The sequence below is a fragment of the Miscanthus floridulus genome, chromosome 18 (assembly GCF_019320115.1).
Source record: "Miscanthus floridulus cultivar M001 chromosome 18, ASM1932011v1, whole genome shotgun sequence".
In the NCBI taxonomy this organism is placed as follows: Eukaryota; Viridiplantae; Streptophyta; class Magnoliopsida; order Poales; family Poaceae; genus Miscanthus; species Miscanthus floridulus.
This window is the reverse complement of record NC_089597.1, coordinates 6,941,500-6,963,678: the sequence shown is the minus strand read 5'-3', so window position 1 is coordinate 6,963,678 and position 22,179 is coordinate 6,941,500. Positions and strand designations below refer to the sequence as shown.

The 22,179-nt window shown below is 46.7% G+C and overlaps 1 protein-coding gene across 1 annotated transcript; it reads left to right on the top strand.

The window, feature by feature from the left end:
* The first annotated feature begins 17,064 nt into the window (after nt 1-17,064).
* LOC136523216 (uncharacterized) lies at nt 17,065-18,916 on the top strand. The gene is made up of 6 exons (XM_066516977.1): nt 17,065-17,248; nt 17,352-17,739; nt 17,831-18,023; nt 18,115-18,330; nt 18,419-18,592; nt 18,668-18,916. Exons 1-6 carry the CDS (start codon nt 17,065-17,067, stop codon nt 18,914-18,916), a joined length of 1,404 nt encoding a protein of 467 aa, XP_066373074.1.
* The last annotated feature ends 3,263 nt before the right edge of the window (nt 18,917-22,179 follow it).

Here is a 22,179-nt window from a genome sequence, read left to right as displayed (position 1 = left end):
GTGCATACCCCTCTCATGCAGCACAAACACTGGAAGGGCAGCAACACATCTTTAGCTTGAAGATCCATCTGAGCATGAAACTCGGCTAGAATGTCATCCTGTACTTGTGATATGGAAAAATGCTTACCACTTCAACAAATGGCAATCAGAAATTCAGAGAATCGATAACACGTCTGCCTGAAGATGAATCGAATCAAAATTGCATTTTGAAAACAGATCCTTCTCCTACCTGTTGATTACGTACCGGGGCCCTGGAGGAAGTGGGCTTGCGGTCCCATTGCCGTCGGCATGCACGGAGATCTTCTCAGTTGTAGATAGGGCCCAATCCGCTCTCTCCGATGAAGTAAGGCTGCCGCAGCCACCTAGCCCAGCCGGCCGCCGGGATCAAGCGGGGCGGTCGTCCTGGCTGTGGGGAAGAGGAGAGGGAGAGGAGTCGGCGTCCGTGGGGGAGGGTCGAGGTCGAGTCGCGGCGTCGGGGAGAGATCCAGGAGTCCCAGTGTCGGGGGAGAGGGAGAGTGGCGCGGGGTGGGCAGGATGAGTGATGCAAACAATTTGGGCCGTTGGACTTGAGTGAGTAAGAGAAAGAAGAGTTTAAAGTAGATCTGGTGCGTTCGTTTTTAAGGTGCGTTGTTTTTGGGTGTAATTTTTTTATGCATCTAGGAGAGATCATGACTGTAGTGGACAGTTTTTTATGTGGCTTTAGAAAAGTTTACATCTATGCATTATATGTGGTAGAGATACCGAGACATTGTTTGAAGATGGCTTACCATTTTTCTACTGCCACTTGTGAACCACAGGTGAGCTAGCTTTGGAAATTTTCCATTCACTACATATATAGCAGTATATAATCTTTCTAGCTTTGGAAATTTTCCATTCACTACATAGCAATCTATAATCTGTAACTGGCATTAGTTAATGGGTAAAATATTTTTTCAAGGTAATATTAGATTTTGTGCTTGCAGAAGATATGGAGCAGATTTTTACAACGATATTAAAGCAGGCATAGGTACTAGCGCATATGGCATACAGCCGGTAATGGCAAGGATCCCTCAAACCCTATTCGCTTTAACTACTTCAACAGTACTTTTCAGCGAACGAACAACGTTTTTCTCTCCCAACAAATCAACATAAGTTAAATTTCAGCGAAACGAATAGGGGCACCTAGTTGCATGCCTTAATGAGCAGTCTAGAGTACTTGGAAATCTTTGATGAGCACAGGGAACATGGTAGTATTAGTCATTTTTTTTTTCGGAAATCAATATCTCCTACGTCATACATAAAAGGTTAATGCTCACATTGCAGAACTAAACCAAACTAAAGTGACATGTATATTGACTGTAATTTTTGTTTTGTTTAATAAATAAACGGGGTAGGAGCCTAGGAGCAAGTTCAATTCAAATTCACGCCATGCTTATCATTTCTAATTTTTATGTAGTTATATCCATGCTTGAAGAAAGTTTATTGGCCATGATATATTCAGTATTATAATACTTATCAAATGAAAAAGAGGGCAAAGAGGGCAGGTAGCATCTTTTGTAATTGCCATCATCCATCGTAGCTTGTGGAACTTGTATGTTGCCTTTACATCAGTATGCACTTCCTGCATCGCCCAGTCAGAATCCAGGGAGATGTCTATGCTGGATCCCTGTGTTCTACAGCGCGTTACTCCTAGGCCAAAACAGATTTCCATCTCCCAAAGGCATTTGAGCAAACAGGTGGAGCGCATGCTATTGCATACATTGGAGCAAGGGAGCAGCGCCACGAAGGCAGCCTGCCGCCGGCATGGCCTAGGGAGCGCCAGCAACAGCAGGGGCGGGGCACGAAGCACTACCCGGCGTCGTCCGCAGCGCCGCCGGGCGCATCCTCCTCTCCCTGCTCGGCCTTGCCCCTAGTCTGCGTTGTCGTCGCCTGCTGCAGTTGCGTGAGTTCCCAGTGAGGAGCGGGCTCAGTGTGAGGAGGGGACATCGGATCCCGGCTCGCCGGCTGTGACATGGCCTGTGCCCTGTGGAGGCGCAAGATGGTGGAAAAAACAGGCGATTGAGGCGGGGCGGCGTAGGGAGGGATGATTGGAGTCGGAGATGGCGTCGCACGCGGCGTGGATCGGGTCCTTGGCCTAGAGCCTGGAGGTCGAGCAGGCAGGAGGAGGCGTCGGCTCGGGGCGGAGGCATCAGCGCCGAGGGAGAGGGCGCGGCGCAACGCGAGAGGGGGATGGCTGCGGCAGCTTGTCTCGCGCCGAAGACGAAGGCTCTGGAATCGCTATCTGCTGCACCGTGGATGGTTCGATCAATATGCAACAAAGGATAAAAAAACAGGCGACGTGGCCCAATGAGAGGGCAGAGCTTGGCCCTGATTTCGTTATATAGAGAAAATCTTCTAACGGAATTCTTGCATGTATGTCTTTCAAGCAAATTAGAACAAATAACTGAAATGGTCTGTTTGTTTATTGTCACGTTATTTTCACATGATTTTCGATCCTCCGAATCATATATTGTACTTTTACCTATGTTTCTCGTTGCAATCCAAATATCCAATAGACCAATAGTCTTAGTTAATGTTTACTTATCTCCTTGCTCCTATGGTTACAAGCAAAGTACTAGTATAGGATAGCATGGGGCGGAGGAGAAAACTGAGAGCTACTTTGGCAGCCCATTTTAACGTGGGGTTCTCGGCCTTTTCCCTACGGATGAAGCCCAACTAGTTCACACATTTGGAAGCCTGTTATGAAGGGGTCTTAGGCTTGAGCAAGCCCAGTTTCCACATGGAAACAAGCTCGGCCTACTACGAACACGAGCCCGGAGCAGTCCTCCACGTCTCACGGGCATTATGCTAGCGCACCAAGTAATATTTCTAGACTGATTTTTTTCAGGGCAACCCGATTCATAATCTATTTTAATTTGAACGTGAACAGCACCCTATCAAGATGTGATCAACTTCAATAATAGGAACACGCCACTTTTGAAATGGGGTGTCATGAACATGGATGCTTGGCTTTTGGAAGGATCATTCGTTAAAGTGAGTGGCACTGTTTCCTACCAAGGCTACCGACGGACTGCTAGGGTATGCCCTTAAAAGCCATGAGTAGTACTTATAGTAGTTCAGCAGTGCTTTACTTTATATTAGATTATAAAAAATAAGACTGTCGACAAAAGATGCTCGGCGGTCCTTCGAGGGGTATCCCACGAAGGTAGATTGATCGGTGGAGGTGCGCGTAATAGGAACCGGATGGTGACACAAGGCGCAGAGACAACGATTTAGACAGGTTCGGGCCGTCTGATTGACGTAATACCCAACGTCCTGTGTCTTTGGTGTATTGTATTGAGTATGAGATCTGATGGAGATGCCATAGGCTAGGCCTAGGATCCATATGGGGATGTCGACTAGGGAACCCCTACCTCTCCTTATATACTCTAGAGGGGTAGGGTTACAAGAAAAGTATCATATTTGGTACTATACAATATCTTGCGGTGGACGTCGACCAGTGCCGTGCGCGCCTTGATCTTGTGGGCCGGGCCACCTCTGATGATGCGGCCCATGTGGTCTGCCATGGGTATCTAGGGGTCGTACCCCCCACAGCTAGTCCTCGAGCGCCTTGTATCCGTTGTGCAACGCCGTCTTGAGCTTGTCCGAGTAGGTGCGAACAAAGCCGAGCAGCCAAACTCATGGTCCGACCACCGTGATGAGTTGCCGAACAGTTGTGAACCGTCGCCGAGCAGTGTGAACCGTCGCCGAGCAGCGTATCCCAAGTTAGGCTTGCCATAAGGATGTAAGGAGCTCAAGTTCAAAATCTGAAAATTCTTCGACTTAGGAGAAGTGTAGCCACTTAGACTCCGTCAATAAGGAGGGTAAATCAAGAAACAAGCACTACATTCACCATCAGGTGAAGTGTAGCCACTTAGTCCCCGAGTCTGCTGGAAGATAAAGAATGAATCTTGTAGCAAGGTCAAAGAAAAGAAGTCTGAAAGCTTGCCGACGTCATCTGACATGCGCGTATCAAGACCCTAGACGTGCTGCCCAAGATCAGCACCCTGATCCAAACAGCATGGAGCAGCTTGATAGCATACCGATGAGACGTAGCAAGATCCGACCATCAAGAGAGTCCTCAGCTTAGCTGGTGATGTTTGCACGAAGAATCCAAACACTGAGGAGTCCCTAGCGTAGCCGGTGATGTCCGAGCACCGAGGAGTCTCCGGCGTAGTTGGCGATGTCCGAGCATCGAGGAGCCCCCGGCATAGCTGGCGATGTCCGAGCACCGAGGAGTCCCCGGCGTAGCTAGCGATGTCTGAGCACCAAGGAGTCCCCGGCATAGCTGGCGATGCCCGAGCACCGAGGAGCCCCCTGGCGTAGCTAGCGATGTCCGAGCACCGAGGAGCCCCCAGCGTAGCTGGCGATGTCCGACCACCGAGGAGTCCCCGGCGTAGCTAGCGATGTCCAAGCACCAAGGAGTCCCCGGCATAGCTGACAAGGTCCGAGCGCCGAGGAGTCTCCGGCTTAGCTGGTAAGCCACCAGCGTAGCTGATGATGAAGCACGAGCGACGAACAGTCCGGTCAACTGGTCGGCGGCGAAATGAGCATTGAGTAGAAGCGACCGGCGAACAGTCCGATCAACTGGTCGGCGACGAAGTCCATGAACCTAGCAGTTCGACCAGTTGATCGGTAAAGAAGTCCAGGCACCAGGTGGTCCGACCACCTGGACGATGATCCTGCAATACAAATATGTAGAACGGGTATTACATGATGTAAAAATATATGAACTTCGGAGAAGAATCAGTAATGGTGATGAAATAGCGTATGCAACTCGACGATCAGTTGGTGTGAAGATGTATTTATATTTAATATAAACCGTCCGACCAGTTAGTGTGATGAAATAGCGTATGCAACTCGACGATCAGTTAGTGTGTAGCCCGTTAACCATAACGCGGAGCGTGGAGCCCATGTACGTGTAGGAAGAACAAAGCGTCCCTAAGAAGCCGCTGCCGACCACCCATAACACAGAGGGCAAACGCTCGTGCACGTATAGGGTGGAGCCGGAGACAGGGCCGTCTCTAGGGACATCCGAGCATCAACATGACTGTTCGGGGATTTGCCTTAGACTTAGCTGTATGTCATCTTTAAGATGGTATACATGAAAGAAAATCATTTGGAGATCAATCATGGAGAAAACAGCTCGGAGAAATATTATCGCGATGTACGAAGATTGGAGAATATTTAGAAGAATATTAAAGCGTGACTTAGGTTTAGACCGAACATCAGGTCAGTGGCATATGACGTTATCTGGTCGGCGACGCGGGTAGCTCGCTTAGCGGCTCTCTTGACGGCCAGAACGAAGTTGATCTCGTGTTGGAGTGGGACGGACGTAGTCGGAGCTTGGCGGTGTCAATCCGCGTACGAAGACATGCGCCGTGGTTGTCGAAGGATGTCGACGCGATCCGCCGAGTTGCCGCGAAGGATGTTGATCTTGAGTTACGCTATCTGGTTCGCCAGGGATCAGCGCGCACGAGTCCCACGGTGGGCGCCAACTGTCGACAAAAGATGCTCGGCAGTCCTCCGAGGGGTATCCCACGAAGGTAGATTGATCGGTGGAGGTGCGCATGATAGGAACCGGATGGTGATACAAGGCGCAGAGACAACGATTTAGACAGGTTCGGACCGTCTGATCAACGTAATACCCTACGTCCTGTGTCTTTGGTGTGTTGTATTGAGTATGAGATCTGATGGAGATGCCTTAGGCTAGGCCTATAATCCGTATGGGGATGTCGACTAGGGAACCCCTGCCTCTCCTTATATACTCTGGAGGGGTAGGGTTACCAAAAAAGTATCCTATTCGGTACTATACAATATCTTGCGGTGTACGTCGACCAGTGCCGTGCATGCCTTGATCTTGTGGGCTGGGCCACCTCTGATGGTGCGACCCATGTAGTCTGCCGTGGGTATCCGGAGTCGTACCCCCATAAGTACTTATAGTAGTTCAGTAGTGCATTGCTTTATATTAGATTATAAAAAACAAAGGTAAAGAGTTAGTAGTGCAAATGTGCAATAGTGCTTGTTCTCTTGCTTGCCCTTTTCTGTAAAAAAGAAGAAAAAAAATCCGTTACGGGCAATCGGGTAACTGGTTCATGATGGAGGCGATCTGGATGCTTTATTCGATTCTTTCGACCAACCATTATTAGCCTTTCCTCTGCCCGCTCGGATACCCTCGTGTTCCATGCATAGCCTTTTAAATTTGTGAGGATCCTTGGCAAATGGTCCATGTCCCTGTGCATGCTTTACGGTGCCAAGTGTCTGTATAAATAAGCTTCCTCTGTCCATTAAATACATCAATTATAAGAGTCGTCTTAAGGCCAGTCTCAGTGGAGGTTTCATCTCCTAGTTTCCAACACACTCATATTTTGAAAACAGTGCAGAAGAGTTTCATCCCCATGAAGCTCTCTCTACTCCCATGAAACTTTTATCTTCTCTCTCTTCATCAAGACAGTGTCATGTCAGCATATTTAATGCCCATAAAACTCTATGAAATCCCCATTGAGACTGGCCTAACTCAATTTTTTATATTTAACTAAATCCATAGAAAAAATACAAATATTTATGAAGCCAAATGACACATTATAAAAAATATAGTTTACGGTGTATCTAATTTAATGATACTAATTTGGTGTCATAAATCTTTATGCCCTTTTCTATAAACTCAACCAAAACTTAAAGAAGTTTGACTTAAGAGAACTCTAAAAGTTAATTTACTTAACTTTTTTGGATGATATTTTTGCAACTAGCTAGGCTCCAACATCATGGGGGGTATATATGGTAGTAATAACTCCCTCCGGTCCAGTTTATAAGACATAGACATCTTCTAATATAGCATGGTCTTCTAAATTACATTTTGATCATTCACTTGTTCTATATCATATTGTTTATGATTATTGAATAGTATATTTGATTACAAATCTAATAGTATCAAGTTTGTATTGCAATGGGTAAAAGTTAGCCAAATTATTGATCAAAGATTATAAAGTTTGATTCGTGACCTATGCGAAATGTCTTTTAAAATGGACCAGAGGACATATAGATGGCTTTTGTGTGTCGATTGTTGAGCTATGTTATGAAAGAGCCGTGCGCTAGCTATGGATGTTCATGAAGTGGGCAAGAGTGGCCGACACGGGATGAGGTGGACATTGGAAGCGCTTTGCTCAAGTGACCTATGTGGTGAGGCGATGAGCGGTCCTGTATGATGGTTGGCCGTTTTGGTGCAAGATCTTCAAATGCATGGCAGTTAGATGCCCCGTTTGACATATATCTGTCTTGTTCAATGAAGCGACTAGGTTGCCGAGAGCTACAATGCATGGAATCGGATTTTGAAGAACATGGTTGGCTAGTCAATGATCAGAGATAGTCAGATAGCTACTCATGTTTTCGGTTTAGTGGCTTGCAGCGGACTACAATAGCTAGCCCTTGATGGTAGGGTTAGTCCTCCCGCAACACCTTGGAGTACGTCGTTACCGTGGGCATCACTGCATGAGCACGCCGGCGATGACCCAGACGATGCTCATGGACACCGGCAGCAACGTCTCGTGGGTGCAGCCAGTGGCGGAGCCAGGAATTATCCTTAGGGGGGCCGGCCGCCAGGAATTATACTTAGGGGGGCCGGCCAAAAGAGCCAACATGTAAAAACTAAGTGTAACTCAACTCGTTAGATTCCTTGTGATGACTATCGGAATTAATTCACTGACTTGAACGGGTGCTCGCAATTTCTTATATGTATTCTAGGATCTAAGACGTAATTTATTCAGTGGTAAGTGATATGCCCGTTAACAGCAAGACGTATAGGATGACTTTGTAAATCTTGAGTACCGACTCGGTCTTTTTCATTGCGATAATTTTATTATCTAGTTGTGTTTTGTATGATTATATTATCTAGAAGATATTAATAGGTACATATGACAAGAATTTTATATAATCTCTCTCTTAATACAAATAAAAAATATTAAGTCATACTACTAAATTTTTTGTTGTGAAATATTGGGGGCCGTGCCCCACCCAGACATACCACTCCTAGAAGGACACCTTGTTCAACCCGGCCAGGTCGGCCACGTACTGGTCCTCCTGAATCTGAATCGATCGAGCCTGAGCAGATTAGAACAAATTAGATAAAATAAATAAAATAGTCTGTTTGTTTATTGTCACGTCATTTTCACACGATTTTCGATCCTCTGAACCATATATTGTACTTTTACCTGCAATCCAATAGACCAATAGTCTCAGTTAATCTTTGCTTATCTCCTTTGCTCCCATGGTTTGAAGCAAGTACCAGTATAGGATATCACAGGGCGGGGGAGAAAACTGAGAGTTATGCCTAGTTTGGCATGGCTCCACTTTACTAGTGAAGTTATTTATTTTATCAACTCCATCAACAGCTCTGTTGATGAAGATAGAGCAATTTTGGTAAACCGTTTGACAAAATAGCTCCACATGTAGAGCTCTTTAAAACATACTCTCATATAACCCATACAGGGCCTACCAGAACGAAGTCAAGCCGAGTGAAGCCACCATTTTTGGCTCCATCCCACCTTAAACCTTTGTGAGAGCACGATTTAAGGGGCTTGCTGAGTGAAACTATTTTGTTTTACCCCGTTTGGCACAAAACGGATCTAAACGACTCCTGAAGTTAGTGGAGAAACCGTGCCAAATGGGGGCCTTAGTTTAGCATCCTATTTTTAGGTGGGGTTCTTGGCCTTTTCCCAATGGATGAAGCCCACCTAGCTCACGTATTTGGAAGCCTGCTATGCTAGTGTCTTGGGCTTGAGCAAGCCCAGTTTCCTCATGGAAATAGCCTTAGCCTACTAACACGAGTCCAGAGTAGTCCTCCCCGGCTCGCAGATACGAAGCTAACGCGCCAAGTAATATTTGCTAGGCTGATTTTTTCAGAACAATCCAGATTGATAATCTATTTTAATTTGAATGTAAACACCACCCTATCAAGATGTGCTCAACCTCAATATTAGGAACACGCCACTTTTGAGATGGGTGTCATGAACACGGATCCTTGGCTTTTGGAAGGATCATTCGTTAAAGTGAGTGGCGTTGTTTCCTACTAGGCTACCGACGGACTGCTAGGGTATGCCCTTAAAAGCAGTGAGTAGTATACTTGGTTCAAGTTCAGTAGTGCTTTTATGCTTTATAATAGGTTATAAAAAACAAAGATAAAGAGTTAGTAGTGCAATAGTGCTTGTTCTCTTGCTTGCCCTTTTCTGTTAAAAAAAGAAACCGTTAATGGGAACCGCGTAACTGGTTCATGATGGAGGCAATCTGGATGCTTTATTCGATTCTTCCGACCAACCATTATTAGCCTTTCCTCGGCCCGCTCGAACACCCATTTGTTCCATGCATAGCCTTTTAAATTTGAGAGGATCCTTGGCAAATGGTCCCTGTCCCTGTGCATGTTTTACGGTGCCAAGTGTCTATATAAATATGTTTCCTCTGTCCGTTAAATACATCAATTCTAAGAGTTCTCTTAAGTCAATTTTTTATATTTCACTAAATTTATAGAAAAATGCAAAAAATTATGAAGCCAAATGACACATTATAAAAATATAGTCTACGGTGTATCTAATCTAATAATACTAATTTGGTGCCATAAATCTTGACGCCCTTTTTTCTATAAACTCGACCAAAACTTAAAGAAGTTTGACTTAAGACATCTATAAAAGTTAATTTACTTAATTTTTTTGGACGATATTTTGGCAACTAGCTAGGCTCCAACATCATGGGGGTATATGGTGGTGCTTACTCCCTCCGGTCCAGTTTATAAGACATCTTCTAATATAGCACGGTTTTCTAAATTATATTTGCGAAATGTTAATGTCTTTTAAAATGGACTTACTCGTGACCTATGCGAAATGTTTTTTAAAATGGACTAGAGGGAGTATTACTCAAGAATGAGATCACTAGCTAGTGACAAAAAATAGACATTATATTGCGAGCGGACGATCATTTCTGTCATCTTGTCGCAACTTAATATATATGATACCATATACATGGCCTATTTCAGAAAAAATATATTGCGTAGACTTTGGTAGTACTCGTATGTCCTGACTTTTTCAGGCTCTATTCAAAAAAATTCACCATGGTGGCCTATTTTTTAGCATTTGTTCTTTTAATTTGCCGGAGAAGTAGCAAGAGGAGGAAGAGGAATTGAATGAGGAGGATGATCACAAAACAGAGTATACCACGGCTAATTAAGTTCCTTGTTTTGGAAACTATCTAATAGATTGAAGTCTTCAACTTGGCATGGGTCTAGTCATTGCATTTTCTTAAATTTATTCTAAGAACAAAAGTATTTTTGTTGTCAGTGGACAATGAGGCGCCTACAATTCTTAACGTCCGTTGGTCTAATCTCTCAGAGGTGTTTGTAGTGGCAATTCCTATTTGACTTGATAGGAGTTGTGACGGTAGGTTTGTAGGGAGAGGAAAGCTAGAGTGAAAATAAATTGAGTATGTAGAGTAGGAGAAATATAATATCGTCCCAGCTAATACGGTAGGGGTTTCACAAAATTGAATTGAAAGTTGAGATATATAAGGGGCTACTGGCTACTACCTCCATCTCGAAATATAAGGACTGTGCATGCCATACTTTAAACCATCGTGGCCTATTTTGATGGTAGCATTAGTTGCTTGGTGGGATGAGCAAGAGGAGGAAGAGGAAAAGGTGGACGAGGAGGTAGCGAATGATCAAAGTGTAGCTCAACTAGTTAATTTTGGTGCGGTTATACACACACACACACACACACACACACACACACACACACTTGAGTTGAGTTTTTTTGACTTGACACGCGTGGTACTCGCATTTTTAATTTTGGGAGTTTTGTAAAAGGAAAAACATTACTATATATGCTTTCAGTGTGTAGTAGGCGACGTGCAAGTGCAAGTAACCTCGAAGGACTTGTGGCGACTTAGCCAATCACGAGATCCGTCGCCTCAGTTCGTATGTGATGCTCGAGGATAGAGTACGGCTGTACGGGTGTGTGAGTTGATAGAGGTTGAATGTGCATGCATGTATACGACTGTTTGCCATGCCATTGCGTCTGTAATGTGCTGAAAATCACGCTTTATGAAAAAAAAAAGGAATTCATGGTTGATTTGATAAAGAATGTGAAGACCGGGAGACCTATGTTTGTTTGGGGGGTGGGTGGTAGAGAGAGAAGCTAGCGGTGAGAGCAAAATACATGTGTTACGAAGAGGAGAGGGCACTGAGAAGTGAGAACCGGCTAACATAGAAAAATTTTCCACAAAAGTGAACTAAAAGTTGAATAGTTACTACTATCTCGATCCTGAAATATGAGGGTGCATACTGCATAGCCAAAATGAAAGAGGAGAAAATTACACTACTACTATATAACTAGCAAATAAACTTCGCAAAGTCCCATTAGACTGCAAGGCTACTGTAATAACACAAAGTCACAAACACGGATTTACATGCATATGCCATTATGCCAATACAACGACGACAATGTGTGTAGCGTTAAGCCGCAGGCTGGCATTCGGCTCTTGTGCTCGCGTTGCCGAAGAAGTCGACGTTCCCGGCCCGCAGTAGACCTTGATGTCGTAGAGCCTTGTCCACGCGACGCCGACCCTGAACCGCGCCACGGCGGTGACCGTGACGCTGAAGCTGTGGCAGGTCCTGTTCCCCGTGAACTCCTCCCCGGCGAGCCCCACCATGGACACCGTCGCGTTCACCTTTCTCTCGCTGCGCCTCGGCTGGTGCAGCGGCAGGTCCGCCGAAACGTTGGCCCTCATCCAGTTCAACCCCCACACCCCGCTGCTGTTGCTCACGTCGACGAAGATGCTCTGGTACCGCACCGCGTCGCGCCGGCTGGGGTTGTGGGCGGCGAGGGTGAGGAACAGGCGCGCCGGGTCGCTCGTGAAGTCGTTGCGTGCGTCGGTGACGGAGAAGCTGAGGTGCGCCGGGCTCAGCACCACGGAGACGACGGTGACGACCGTCGCCGCGAGGGCAGCCAGGATGAAGTGCTTGGTTTCCAGGCCGCCTGATGACGGAGGTGCCATCGCCATGCCTGACTACGTACGGGCGGGAGTCTGTGTAGTATAGCTGGGTCGTCAAATATAGACTGTGTTAAGAAGTTAGGATAGAAGTTAGGATAGACATATAGGAGTACTCGGTCTCTAGCTATGTAGCGTGGTCTAGCAAATTACTCCACGTGCATGCACGCGTACTTATGATTAAGGCCCTGTTTGCATAGCTTCACCAACTTAACAACTTCATGAACTATTGTGAGCTGTTTTTTTTTCAAACATGTGTTTTAAAACAGCTTTGGGTGAAGCTTCTTTTGTTTTGTGCTCTCACAAAGGGATGGGGTGGGACGAAGTTGAAAAAAAAACTTATTTAAGCTTCATATAACACAAGTGGACCCTAATAGACCTAAAAGATTACATGTGCCCCTTTGCCTATCGGGGAAGGAGAATGCAGGGAGGCGACCTGTCGACCGCCGGGGTGCGGCCCATGTCGGGAGTGCGGCCGCCGAGGAGAATCCCACCGGGGGCGCAGCTACCAGGGCATGGCCCACCGGGGCAACACACGAGCTCGAAGATGGTCGCCAGGGCATTGGCCCGTTGGAGCTTGAAGATGGCCTGCCGGGGAGCATGAAGATGGAGAAGAAGGTCGGAGCACGCGTGTGCGGTCGCCTGGGGCACAACTACCACGTGAGGCCATGAGGCCAGGCATGCCGCTGCTAGGGCGTGGGCCGGGACGTGAACGCTTGGGGCACGAAGCTAGGAGCGCTCGCATGTAGGCCTTATAGATCACAGATCACACATCAATTTAGGTGGCTATCCTATCAAGAATGAAGAACGCGCGAGATTGAAATGTGATGAACACACAGAGCATGATAACTGCCGGATGACAGAGCTATTTTCCTCTAATTGTTCTGGACAGTACAAAGGTGAACTCGTGGAGTTCTCAGGTGCTAACCACACCTTAACACACGCGCTAACACAAACGGGAGTTAGCCTCGCACTTATATATGAAAGTAATACACTTAACACAGACTCAACACAACTACCTACGAGTGCACGACGTGGGAGCGCGCTCACCGCGCGCCTGACAACCCTGGCCTCTTTCAAACTCCAAATTGCCGCCCACTGCCTTGACTTGGACAACCGTTGCATCAACGTCACATACATGTGCACAATAACGATTAGCCCAACATCGTGTGGCCACCGAGAGGGCACGTGCGGGCGCTGGGAGTGCTCACATGGTCGTCGGGAGTGCTCACGTGGCCACCGGAATGCGCGGCCGACAGGAGGGCTCCGTTCGGCCGTCTCTGTCTTTTTCGGTGGCTATGGGAAGAAGATGGCAAGTAGAGAAAGAAAAGCGAAATGCTAAGGGTATTATAGTACTTTATTGTTTTCCCCTCTTAAGAAGCTGTTTTGTCAAATGAGGTCAAGAAAACAGGTCAGCTTCAAGAAAAAAAACAATTTCACTGGTTAAGCTGAGTTGTACTAAACGGGCCTTATAGATTGGCAACGATCCAAGCATGGAAGCTAATTTGTTATGTCATGATCCGGCAGCTTAACCTTGCAAGCAGGGAAGGAATCATACATCCAGCATCCACGCACCACAGTGCACGTTAAGGACAGAGGTTTGGCACGATTCTCGAGGTAATAAGGGCAAGTATAATATTCCGATTGTGCGATGTTCGTTGTCACTCTTGCTTCCTTTTCCATTTAACAATGTCCACAATCAGACCCTTTTATTTATTTTTTCCTTTTCTCTTAAACAATTGGAAAGTTCAAACCATCTGCTTACACTTCGAATAAAGCTTGCGCTATTGTTCAATTTATTTACTTAATCATCACGTATAATATTATTCATATCGAAAGTCACATCTCTCAAAGATTCCTTTGCTTCGTTCCTGGGTTAGATAGATAGATTTCATCATCTTGCATTGGCTTTGGTTGTGCTGGTATATTAACTAATACTACAAGTTGATAGTAAGGATTTTTTACTCTGCATAAAATCACCCGTGAAGCTCAATATAACGCAACACATAAGTATATCACAGGCATTATATCCAACCTAGCTCGCTTTCACTTACATTATTAGGTACGTACGTAGTAGGTCAATATATGTATGTGTGACTCTTGAAATATTCGTGGTGCAAGTGTGAAATATATACAATTTTATGTGTACATGACAAAATAAAAATAAGATTTACGCACCATGATGGAATGATATGTTACTTTCTTTCACACACCCGTTACTGAAATTCACTCACTTCGTCATCAAGAAATTACTGGCGGCGCAAATGAACGTCCTTCGCACAAAATCGTATCATAGTATGGCATAAATTTATAGTTTGCGTCTGAACATCAAATTTGGCAAATTAAAACTACTGGTGGTGTGGAGGTGGGTCGTGTAGAAAAAAAAACAGATACGAAAATGCACTGTAATTGTTTACTACTAGAACACAAGGTAGGTCTGCAGAGCTTATTCACAGCCAACTATGGTACTCACCACTCATATATATAAACAGGTAGGCCGTGTAGGTGATGGAACAGCTTATCCAGCGATATCCATTGCTTCCATATACATACACAAAGATAAAAAGAAGCAAGCAAGGCCAGTTACGCCGCCGCCGTAGTTATGGCGCCGGTGGACGGCGACGCCGCCGAGAAATCACCATTCCGGTGGATAGACGCGGCACGGTACGTGGTGGCCTCCGTGGTGGCCGTGCTCATCATCGCCGTCATCGTCAACGCCATCAAGGTCGTTCTCCGGCCAGAGTCGCTCTTCTTCTCGGTCTCCGGCGGCTGCGTGCCAATGGTGAGGATCAACCAGGCGTCGTCGCAGCCGATGCTGGTTCTCCAGCTAGGTCTTCGCGCGGACAACCCGGCCGGGCGCGCCCGGATGTACTACGTCGGCATCACCGGCTATCTCTTCGACAAGAACGTATCGGCGGCGTCGTTGCATCCGAGCAGCGACTGCATCGTCTCGTTCCATGTGAAAGACAAAGTGGTGGAGCAGCAAAAGGCGGTTGTCTCCTCAGTGAATATCAAAGCGAGTAGAACAACCATGGAAAGGTCCTACTTCGACTTGCTGTACTCCGGCAATGGCAGCACCTTCTTCAGGGACGTCACGATGCGGTTGAACGGCACGCTAATCACCGAAGTGAGGTCCGGCGTCAACGCGACTTCTCGCCTTACCACGTACTACTGCCCGCATCTTCTCGTCGGCGGGGACTCGTCAGATGACGACGCCTTCAAGAACAGGCCGGACGTGGTTTGCAGCACCTAGCTAGGCCTAGGTGTACGCCAGTTGTACTTTTCGGGTTTCATGATTTTGCATATATATATGTATTGTTGCGCCAATTAGCTTTATTTGGAGCTTGCTGGACCAACGAATCGGTTGCCCCTATTTCTGTACGTTGACGAGTCTTCTTCTAATTGAATGATTTTTCTGCCTTTATATGAGTTGTTACTGTTTTAGATGTATATATACACACTAGTAGACAAGCACATCTATGTCCCTGAAGATCAGTGAACCATGCGGCTCATCTATGTGCCCAGCAGTCCTTAGTTTCTCTTCTTGATTTTGTTTGACAATCCGCCCTAGCTTCTTGCAGAATTGTCTGCAGTTCAATTGTAATGTTCACCTTAATGAATGAAGCGTTGGTTCCAAACAAGCACATGTGATACGCATGTGTCTATGTAAAAAAAATCATATATAATAGTTGAGAACTCATTTGCAACTCCTAATGTAAACCCCTGATTTCGAATGGTAAGTTCTACCATCGGAGGGATGGATTAAAATGCTAGTAATTCATTCTTCCAAAACTGCAGTATGGATGGCAAAGGTAAGCATCTCGTCGACCTTGGTACTTTCTTCCCTAGCATTTTGCCAAGCTGAAGACAAAAATTTAATAAAATTGTTAAGACAAATTACATATGAAAATTAGATGAATATTCTACTAACCAAACAACAATCAGTAATGTACATATCCATCTTAATTGACAAATTCTTTAAATCACCTCACCTTCTGTGCTCCATCAGGAGTGGCAGACTATCATGTTCACATTGTTGATCAACCTTGATGAAGTGATTCCTTATCAGAAGTAAGTTCTCAATGAGCTTGTTACCTACGCCGTCACTATCCTCCATCTATCATGGTCTGACCCTCTAGTTTCTTCCTTCTTTCAGGGAATTTATTAGTCAATACTGGAGAGGCAATAGGGCTCCTACCGAGCAAGAAGAAGACAATCTTCTTAGACACGGTGTGCCCGATTTCATCTCCTGGTTCTGTACAAAGGTACCAACCAACTAACCTCTTTCCGACTTTGTGATTCCACTTTGCTCCCCGGAGCGAGTTATGTAACGATCTCCTACCCTTGCAGGCCCGAACGGATGCAGAAATGAGCGATGAATTGAAACAGGTGGGCCGTGGCTTCTCCCGTAGGGTGAAGTCATTCACCGTTTATGATGTGAATGGCTATCGCTTTCGCACGAGAAGCTACGAGGAGAGTCGACCCAACCTAAAAACCATGTGCTGCGGAGTTCGTACGCCCGGCACGGATGGGAAGGACTACTACGGCATAGTCGAAGAGATATACGAGCTCAACTTTAAGGGTGCCGGGACTTTAGCGCCGGTGGTATTCAAATGCCATTGGTTCGATCCTGATATCACGAGGAAAGACCTTACGATAGGTCAAGTCGAGATTCGACAGGACTCCAGCTATAAAGGAGACGATGTCTACATTGTGGCCAACCGAGACGCCACGCAAGTTTATTACCTCCCATGGGCGTGCCAAAAAGACGAGAAGCTTGCGGGGTGGAGCCTTGTGCATTTGGTGTCGCCGCGCGGCAAAGCGCCTCTCCCAAACGACGACGATTACAACTTTGACCCAAGCACCGATGAGTTCTATCAACCTGAGGGGCTAGAAGGTACCTTGGAGATCGACATTGGTTCGCTCATGGGCATGGAAGTAGACAACGAAATCGATGAGGACGAGGGTGAGGAGGTGCAGGATGCCAGGGACTTAAGAATGCTTGAGCGATGGCAGATGCAGCGCGATGGAGTTGTCCAGGAGGTGGTACATGATGATGACTATGGAGACAATGAGGATGATGATGACAGTGATGACTTAAGGGAGCTCGACAATATTGATAGCGATGACGACGATAGTGATAGAGATGACGACTCCACGCCCGAGATATTGCCGTTCGCGGAGATAATTACGAGGCCATGTAATACTATATTGTTATTATTATGTTTCTTTACAAGTACTTGTCATTTATTTATGCTAACAGTTTTGTTCTTTGTCATTGCAGGCACTTGGCAAAATGCCAGGCGGACGGCGGCAGCGGCCGCATCGAGCAGTACGCTCGGCGTACCAGGTCCCCCCGCAGGAGACCGCCGACGACGACGAGGAGGATGAGGAGGTGTTGGTGCGCGGGTCGTCCAGTAGGGGGTCCCAGCCCCCCAGCAGACGTCGCCAGGCGACCAGGAGGCTGCCGTTCTCGTCCTCGCAAGGGGGGACGACGTCGCGTGACGACGAGCGCGGCGGCGACGACGACGACGACGATGACGACGACGACGGCGACGACGCGCCTACACCAGGCGAGACGGCTTCGACTTCGTCAGGCGTGGCCAAGGTGTACTCGCGCGGGCCCACGCAGCTTCCTAGGGTGCGGCCGCAATTCCACCAGCGCCCGGTGATCACACCCGTGGGCCAGACGTAAGTAACCATTATTGATTTCACTACTTGTTCATATGACATGTCAAAAATCGAACTGAAGACTAACAATTGTTCTTAATGACTCGTGCAGTTCCTGGAAGATTGTGAGTGGAGCAGGTCAAGCACGCCATATCAATGGCATCCAGGGCCTCCTGATTAAGGAGTACTACCCTGGCCTTGTCAACGTCAACGGCGAGATGAAGGTGCCCACCAAGTGGTCCCACTTCTACCTCGTCGAGGAGGGTGGCGAGACCATCGTGGCAAAGATAAAGAGGGAGTTTTGGGTGAGTCTTTCATCGCACCGCATTGCTAAATAGTACGCATTCGTCGGACTTCTTGCAAAAAGGAAATGCTACATGATGTGTCTGTGTGCAGGACTTCTTCACGTGCGAGGAGGGTAAAGCGGCCCAGGCGGCGCGAGTGCAGGAGGCGGTCTGCAAAGATCGTCTCAAGGACCTGTACCATGAGGCGCGCATACAGGCCATCCGCGACTTCCACGCCAACGTGCTTGGAGAGAACATCAAGAAGCCCCAAATCCGCCAGAGAATGAACTCGAGGGAGGCCGACCTCACCCAAGCGCAATACGAGCAGGTAATTAAGTATGACAACATTCATTCAGATTCCTTCAGTGAAACATTACACTAATCTTCTCGCATGTCAAATACTTGATGTCATGCAGGTGTGTCCGTCGTGGTGCGACAACCACAGGGAATGCTGGACGGAGATTGTGCGCATGTGGCGCACGGATGAGGCGTACGCGAGGCGCGCCGACCGTCAGGGCCGCCGCGCGCAGATGCGAGGGGTGTCACACCACCAAGGGAATCAGCCCCTCCCCCAGTTCGCGACAAGATGGGTATGCGTCCGTTCATGTCTTAATCCTTGCGCTCAATTGTCAATACTTGTAACCATGTTTGTGTTTTCAATGCAGACGCAGACGCACGGTGGGCAGGAAATCAACGAGTACACCGCGTACCTCCTCTCTCACAAGGGCAAGGCGACGGATCCGAACAACGTCTACAACCCGGAGGACGGGCCCGATGCGTACACCAACCCCACCGCCTACGAGAAGGCCACCGAGTACACCGTCGCGGCTCGCCAGCGCTACGGGGAGACGTTCGACCCCACCGCCGAGCCCCTGGACACAGACCTCCTGCAGAGGTTGGGACCAGGGAAGTAGCACGGCCGCTACTACATGGCCCACAGCGCCCTTGACCCGTCCCAGGTTCCTACGCTGACCTAGGTTCGATCCACGCCCACGAGCTCCAGCGACATCCCCGTAGCGCCCCGGCGGCAGTCAGCGTCACAGGTAAGTGCCGTTTCGTTCGTCGTTCACTCGTTTCGCACCTGTACATACAATCAACACTGCGGATGTAATATTGCAGGCCCAGATGGAGGCCAAGATGGAGGAGAGGATCGCCACGTTGCACGCGCAGATGATGGCGCAACAGATGGGTTACCAGCAAAGCCTGCAGCAGCACTACAACACTCAGATGCAGAACATGGCCAGCTTCTTCCAGTCCATGCAGACGCCCGGGGCGTCTACACCGCCTCCTCTTCCAATGTTCGCTCCACCGCCTCCTCCTCCAAAGTTTTTTCCTGTGCCTGCTCCTGTCGCTCCTGGAGGGACCCCGGTGAGTATATTGACTCTTGCTTTAACTTGTGCGTCCATGCTGCAGATACTAATGACATCACTTGGCGTTTAACTTGTGCAGGTACAGTCGGTGGGTTCGAACCCGTCTCCTGGAGGTCCCGGCCATCGGATGATGTCGTATCCACCACCTGCACCCTATCCACCGTATCCACCTCCGCGTGGCCCTCCTCCGACGTACTCGTGGCCGTCGGTGCGCGGAGGGTGGCAGTACGCGCAGGCGCCTCAGTTTGGTCCAACGGGGTTTCCGTGGGCAAACCCTAGGGGCTCTGGGGGCGGAGCGGATGACGAGACCGGGGACGGCGCGACGAGCTAGGTACTTGTCGATTCTGTTATCATGTATCCACCGTATCGTCGAAGTTGTTGTCATGTATTTCTTTTCTTCGTTGTGGACCTAGACTTGTTATGTTGAACTTCGTGTGATGGACGTCGACTTGTGGTGTTCGACGTGTTGGACTTCATGTGATGGTTGTAATGCACTTGTGTGGTTGTTATTGTGACATATATGTGAGATATATGTGATGTTGTGCGTTATTGTGATATATGTGGTGATGTTGGCGACAAATGTGATGAAATTGTGATATAAATGGTGCTACCGGTGCTTCTGGTGAAATTGGATTATAATTTGTGATTTTGTAGGGTTTTGATGCGAGAAAACAGAAAACAAAAGCAAAAAAAAAAATTCCAGCTTTGCCGACTGTTTACAGTCGGCAAAGCTGGGCAAAAAAACCCCAGGACAGAATCTTTGCCGACTGCAACTCCGAAAGCAGTCGGCAAAGAACATTTCAAAAAAAAAAATATTTTCTTTCTTTGCCGACTGCCTAGCTGGCGGCCAGTCGGCAAACAATTTTTGAAAAAAAAATTCTTTGCCGACTGCCGAGGAACCAGCAGTCGGCAAAGCCTGCCGTCAGGGCTGACGGCGCCACGTGGCTATGCCGACTGCTGGCGTGGCAGTTGGCAAAGGATTTGCCAACTGTGTGCCACGTGGCAGTCGGCAAATCCGCCTTTGCCGACCCAGGCTTTGCCGACTGCTCTTTGCCGACTGCCACGTGGCTTTGCGGTCGGCAAAGCCTTTGCCGACCGGGTTTATGCCTTTGCCGACCGGGGCAAGCAGTCGGCAAAGAGGCGTTTTCCTGTAGTGTTGGGAGCAAAAACGCGTATGGTTCTAACTCGCATGAGACGGATAGAAGAATTCCTTCACTATTCAGTATATTACTACGTGTGTATATATATATATATATATATATATATATATATATATATATATATATATATATATATATATATATATATATATGGAGAGTATATTCAGTAGCCAGCTACAAAATAAGTTATTCCGTAGCCACCTCCATTTACGATAATTTTATATACTAATTTACGATAATGTCAATACATATTTACGATAGTTGGGTTACTATAATACATGGGGATATTTACAATAACGTTATAGTAAACCAGTTAGTATGGAGCTACTATAATCTCGTAAATTAACGTAGTAACTATCGTAACTCAAAGTGGCTACAAAATAAGTTATTTTGTAGCCAGCTACAGGATAGTAGTTCTCTCTCTGTGTATATAGATAGATAGATAGATAGATTAAGACAGTATAATAGTATTAGATTATAAAAATAGATACATATATGCCATTTTACACCCACCCAGCCTTGTAAAAGGAACAGGGAGTAATACATAGCCACAAACATGTGCACAAGTTGCGCATCTTGCCTTTATTTAGTGGAACAATATAATCAAGCTACCTCATGCATCTCTCAATGAGCTATAGCTTGAGCGAGTATTGTAGTAGAGCAGGCCTCGGCGAGTCGAGGCAGCCTGAGCACTCAGCAGGCGTTGCGGCGGAATCCGACTGACCCTCTGCCGACGTTGTAGAGCACCTCGATGGTCTGCTGCTGCACGTGGCCGAGGATCCCCGGCATGCGGTCATACATATATAAATACTATTGACCTAACCCTCTCCATCTCAACATTGAAACATTCATATGCTTTCTAGAGGTTGAAAAAGGAAGAGAACATCGTAAGCAAGAAATATCTTGTGTTGCCAAAATCTGAATCACTGATATGTCCTAACGAGATTACAAAAATATCTTTACCATGATTATGGAATGTTTCAATTAAATGACAATTTACTACAATCACCATTTCCTTTACAAAATTACACACTATTTGTAACACCCCTAGGAACCACACGATTCCTTGGAAGCTACTCTCTTCATTCCAAATTACAAGTCGTTCGTCTTCTCTGGATACATAACTTTTGGTACGCACCTAGGTATTTATGTCTGGATACATAGTAAAAGTTATGTATTTAGAAAACGTAGAATGATAATTTTGATCCGAGAACACTACACTACATGTTCGTTTCACTGAAATTTGGCTTATGCTGATGCTTATGCTGAAATGCTGTGAGAGAAAAACAATGTTGGTTCGCTGAAAAGTACCGCTGAAGTAGTGCAGTAGAACAGGTGAACAGTGACTTTCATGGTTCTTAGTGTGTTACCTTAGTTATCAAGTACTCCTTATCCTTAATAATTCATGATGCCTTACGTGTGTAAAGTGATCAAAGGAGAGAGGGAGGAAAAAAGAGGAAGGTTCAGAACACCTTATTATATATAGGCTACAATATGATATTGGAAGGCAAGAAACACCAGTGTATGATTCGCAATAAAGGAAGGCATATTAGAATGTATATGTATGACTCCCGATGACACACCCGTTTATATATCTGAAATAATACTAAGAAACACAAGTGTATGATTGAAAAGAATGTTGAATAA

Bases quoted from the DNA above. Each gene is read 5' to 3' on its own strand.
- LOC136523216 (XM_066516977.1), top strand. From the start codon at position 17,065: ATGCAGCGCGATGGAGTTGTCCAGGAGGTGGTACATGATGATGACTAT. The intron at 18,024-18,114 runs GTGAGTCTTTCA...GTCTGTGTGCAG, and splicing joins AGATAAAGAGGGAGTTTTGG to GACTTCTTCACGTGCGAGGA. The intron at 18,593-18,667 runs GTATGCGTCCGT...TTTTCAATGCAG, and splicing joins CCCAGTTCGCGACAAGATGG to ACGCAGACGCACGGTGGGCA.